This window comes from Cyprinodon variegatus, unplaced genomic scaffold, assembly GCF_000732505.1.
Source record: "Cyprinodon variegatus isolate N-32 unplaced genomic scaffold, C_variegatus-1.0 Scaffold517, whole genome shotgun sequence".
Lineage (NCBI taxonomy): Eukaryota > Metazoa > Chordata > Actinopteri > Cyprinodontiformes > Cyprinodontidae > Cyprinodon > Cyprinodon variegatus.
In genome coordinates this window covers 70,511-75,402 of record NW_015150970.1, presented here as the reverse complement: position 1 = coordinate 75,402, position 4,892 = coordinate 70,511, and the positions used below count along the sequence as shown (strand labels likewise).

At 47.0% G+C, this 4,892-nt stretch overlaps 1 protein-coding gene across 1 annotated transcript in view; it reads left to right on the top strand.

Annotated features, from left to right (window-relative positions):
• LOC107094968 (ATP-binding cassette sub-family A member 5-like) overlaps positions 1–4,892 on the top strand; it is a 31,056-nt gene that overhangs the window by 14,469 nt on the left and 11,695 nt on the right. Inside the window, exons 11-19 of the mRNA XM_015390905.1 lie at positions 311–449; positions 2,971–3,061; positions 3,144–3,283; positions 3,360–3,479; positions 3,549–3,750; positions 3,833–3,999; positions 4,078–4,205; positions 4,287–4,424; positions 4,489–4,602. Of these exons, the coding sequence (XP_015246391.1) occupies positions 311–449; positions 2,971–3,061; positions 3,144–3,283; positions 3,360–3,479; positions 3,549–3,750; positions 3,833–3,999; positions 4,078–4,205; positions 4,287–4,424; positions 4,489–4,602 (1,239 nt within the window). The remainder of the gene's footprint in view (positions 1–310; positions 450–2,970; positions 3,062–3,143; positions 3,284–3,359; positions 3,480–3,548; positions 3,751–3,832; positions 4,000–4,077; positions 4,206–4,286; positions 4,425–4,488; positions 4,603–4,892) is intronic.

Sequence of the window (4,892 nt, the reverse complement as noted above, 5' to 3'; positions counted from 1 at the left end):
ATAGAAAAAGCTTAATCTCTACCTAAAAAACACCTAAAAACATTAAAAATGCTTGGTTAAAATGGAAGTAAACATTCAACAGCCTGTTCTAGAACATACCATTTGGACCAATAGGAAAATAAACTGCAGTAGCCTCTATTTTACCCCAAGAGGGCAGCACTAAGGTTAAAGGTATTAATATAGCAGCTGTCAGGCTGGTTTATACAGTTCTTCCTGCAGAGAAGCTGGTTTTAGGGTGAGTTACCCTTTAATTATTCTGTTTCTTCCAAAACTTCCAGTTATTGTTGGATTTCTTGTGTCTCTTTGTCAGATTTTGCTCCTGGATGAACCCACTGCAGGGATGGACCCCTGCTCCAGACACCAGGTGTGGTCGCTGCTGAAGAGCCGGCAGGCCGGCAGAGTCATTGTGCTCACCACGCACTACATGGACGAGGCCGACATCCTGGCTGGTGAGAACTAGGCCTGTTAGATGCTGCATGCAGAGATCTGGAAGATGGAGCATTTCTCTGCTCAGCAGGCTTGTTTGATTCTTTCTGAGACATAAACATTTATTAAAATGCATGTAAGGAATTGATTGTTGGAAATATGGCAGAACAAGCAGAGAAAGGAGCGTTTATTCATCCTTTAAATGTTTCCATCAGAGGCTGATGTTAGAATCCTGGTTTCATCCTGATTAAGCTGGACGCCGTCTGGGCCTTTGGAAACTTGAGCTAGAGTTTAAACCCCTCCTTTCCTCTTATATTACATGACCTTCTGCATAAAATAGAGATTTTACACACTGAATATTAAAAAGAGCCGTTAGAAATGATTGACCCAAAAAGATTTCATTGCTCTGACTGGGGCTGAAAATCAGCATTATATCATTTCCTTCCTGTTTACTTCTGGTCTCCATAGAAACGTTCCTGCTGTAGAAAATGTCCAATCAAAACAATAACTTCCCAGTTTGAAAACCAGTCCTGGTCGAATGTAGAGTCCAGTTTTACTGGTTTCTAGTGACTAGGTTCTAGTTCCTGCTGGTGTTGATCTTCCTTTGAACCAAAGTAGTTCCAGGTGACCCAGGTGAGGAACCCTCCAGGTCGCCTTCATGACCCTGAGGTAGTGATGTTAGTAGATGAGACGAGGCTTCGATGCGGATAATGATGGAGGGGGCGTTTCCGTGAAGCGCGTATCGAGGCTTGCTTCATTAAGGGGAGGGGCCATAATCGATGATGTCCGAAGCCTCGCCACCCCACTATACCACGCGACCGCTTCAGGAAGTGCTTCAGCTCACTCGTAAACTCCAACAGCCTCAGGATTCAGTCAATGGGGAGTTTGGAGTAGAGCTGCAGTCAGTTGGATAGATTCTAAGAATAGATTGGCTGTAGAAAGAAGCAGTCTAGTTGGTTAAAACATTTGCAGTTAGATCAGTTAAAGGCTAGTAGGTTAGTCCCCCTCACAGGAGGCTCTGGTTCCCACTCCCCACTCGGGTGATAATGAGCTGCCAGCGTTTCCTTAAGCAAGACCCTTCACACTCATTTCTTCTTTGTAAGTCGCTTTGTATAAAATCGTTGCTAAATACATAATGAATCAATATAATGATCAGAATCTGCGTCTGGTTTCACTTTTATTATTAGTATTCAGTAGAATTCAGCCAATATAAACATGTTAGACATCGTTGGAAAGCTTAGATTCTCCACGTTCATTTAATGCACACAGCGAGCACTAAAGCACCAATAACACAGTTATAGCAGCATGTCAGAATATATAGGCCAGAATTTCCCAAACTGAGGTGGATGTTAAGAGGCTTAAAAGCAAAATATGAACTTGATGTTGTTTTTTTTTACCAATTGATGTGATTTTGCTGGTGTAGAAACTGAAGCTCTGTGCATTTATTATTAAACTGCTTCTTTAATTTAGTTCTATTCTATTTAAAGGCTAATGAACAGACACAGTATAACAGTGTATGGCATCATTCATGCATAATCTGCAAATAGAAAATACTACATGTGCTTATAATTCAGTCTTTATGTAAAATCCTAAAATTATATGCAATATGTGATTACTATAGCAACGTCATCAATCCATGTTGATCATTTAGTTTCAGTTGAACTCGGTTCTACCGACGGGCAATCAGCCATCCAGTTATTAATTAGAGGTCAGTGATTGCTTCATTGAACCTCACAGTTTCTTGGAGCTTCATACTGATGCAGAACTACAGTCAGCAATATCATCTGTGAGGTTTGCATTGTTTTTATTGTTTTTATTTTTTATTTAAGTTCCATTTACATGTCTTAGAAGAGAAAAATCTTTAAATGTTCAATGTTTTCATGCATTTTAGTGAAATAAGCTCAAGCAGACAGTGAAAATGCAAAATGAAAGGTTTTAGTAATTTTATTCAAAAATAATAGTTTTTCCACATAGTTTTAATAGTTTTAATCTGGTTGGAAGTTAAATGTGTTCAACTAATCTTTTGGATAAAACAACCAATCTAATTTGGCAGTTTTTACCTCATAAAAGGACAAACCGATACTAATTGGACACTTTAAAAGTTGCTGTAATACCAAAGAAAGGCAAACGTCACTTTAAATGCTCATGCTCGTGCTGACTGTGAAATCACCTGTGGAACGTCTTCCTACAGTCGGCTTGTTTTAGCAGCCAGATGCTCCACAGGTAGAGACTTTTACTGCGCGTCTCCATGGGAGTGGGGAGTACCAACATGGCGGATGGTGGCTTCAGTTTTTTCAGGCAATCAGTGGCACAAACGGTTCAATGAGGCTTCGTCTCACATCCCCACAGAAAACCCAGCTGAAGCGTTTTACTGCCACCTAGAGGCTGGAGGGAGAAAGTTGCAGATGTTGCGTCTCTGTGTTCAGATGTAATTTTTCAAACATGATTACATGAATTTTTCAACCCTAATTAAAAGTGAACCATTAAAAGTTTTCCAGTGACCAGCCTGAAAGGTCAAAGGTCACATGTGTGGTTTGATTTCAGATCGTAAAGCTGTGATCTCTCAGGGGCAGCTGAAGTGCGTCGGCTCGTCTCTGTACCTGAAGATCAAGTGTGGCGTTGGATATCACCTCAGGTAGGTGGGGTGGTGGGGGGGTCAGCGTGAGGCCTGAGCAGCGAGCCTCAGTCCGCCCCGTGTGCGTTCTCCTCCTCTGCAGGATGTCCATCGCTGAGGGCTGCGATGCAGAGAAGGTGGCGTCGCTGGTGAAGCAGCACGTTCCCAAAGCGACGCTCTGCAGGCAGCATGACGCTGAGCTCACCTTCACGCTGCCCTTCGAGGGCATGAACACCTTTCCAGGTGCGACTCCATTCTCACCGCGCCGCCTCCGACTCGGCCGGACGCTCGGTTAATGTTTCTGATCCGTTCTCCCCAGGCCTGTTCTCAGAGCTGGACTCTCAGCCGCAGCTGGGGATTAAGAACTACGGCGTTTCCATGACAACGCTGGAAGATGTTTTCCTGCGCCTGGAGTCGGAGGCTGAGGTGGATCAGGCCGGTCAGTGAGCGGCGCCGCAGTTCTTCAGACATGAGCGCTTCGTCTGAGTAAAACGGCGTCTTCTTTCAGACTACAGCGTGTTCCACCGGGAGCCGGCGGAGGACGACGGCGACGCGTTGTCTGTGGACGACACCGACCAGCGGCTGCTCACCTTCTCACACAGCAAGTCGGACATGGTGTCGGGTCACGCTCTGTGGAGGCAGCAGTTCAGCGCCGTGGCCTGGCTGCACATGCTCAACGTACGGCGGGAGTGGAAGGCCTGCCTTTACACGTGAGGAGACGGCGTGCTGACGGGAAACGCTCCGGTGACTGGTTCAGGTCAGAGACAGTGACGGCGTTTTCCTGTCTTTCAGCCTGGTTCTCTTCCTGCTCTTCTTGTCTGCGGTTCTGGTCGTGTCGCTGGTGAGCGGAAACATCCAGATCCACTCACAGGAGCGGGAGTTTCAGCCCATCTACCTGCTGAAGAAGAACGAGGCGCCTCGCAGATACGTCACCAGCCTCCTGGTCAAGAACTCGACCGGTGAGCGACCAGCTGAGTGGCTGAAGTTCAAAGATGCCTGAACTGTTGGGTAACGATGCTATTTCCTTTCTCCAACAGACTCTGATATTTCTGACTTCATCCACAACCTGGAATCCCAGGATATCAAGGTGGAGTTGATGAAGCAGACCGACTACATGGCTGCGGCGCCGCACAGTGCCGCCGTGGAGGTCTCCGGGTCCAGTAAGGTGAGTAGCTGTGGTCTGATCTCTGGCAGCTCCATGCAGGACGGTTTCCTCTGACTGAGCTCTGTCTGCTGCGTCTCAAAGGGTTTCAGCTACAGCATCGCTTTCAACAGCACCACCGTTCACTCGCTGCCCATGGCCGCCAACGTCCTGAGCAACGCGCTCCTCAGAGGCCTGAACGGAACCGGCCAGATCCGGACCTGGACCAAACCCTTTGATTATGTGAGTCTCCAGCAGAGTGAGGATCTGAGGCTTTAATACGTGACTGAACGCTTCCTTCCTGCAGCAAATCCCGGACATCACGTCCTACGCTCTGGTCTACATAGAGGCCATCATGCTGGGGATGCTGGCGGCCGGAATGCCGGCGTATTTCGCAATGGATCACACCCGGGATCGTGAGGTAATCCTGCAGTTATGGTGACTTCCTGCTGGTAGAAAGTTTCTCATCTGCAGCCAGGAAGGAAAAATGAGGCTAATGCTACATTCACACCGGACGCACTTTGAGCAGCAGAAGCAGCCATTTTCATCAAGGTGCATCAAAGGTCCTACAGCAGGAACAGCGCTTCATGAGAATCTGAGGCGCTTCAGAAGCAGCAGCTGCTGGACGCGCCGCATCAACCAATCAGAAGCTGATCTGGGAGCTGGCAGGGAGTCAGACGCAGCACTGCTGATGCATAGCGCTATGATCAC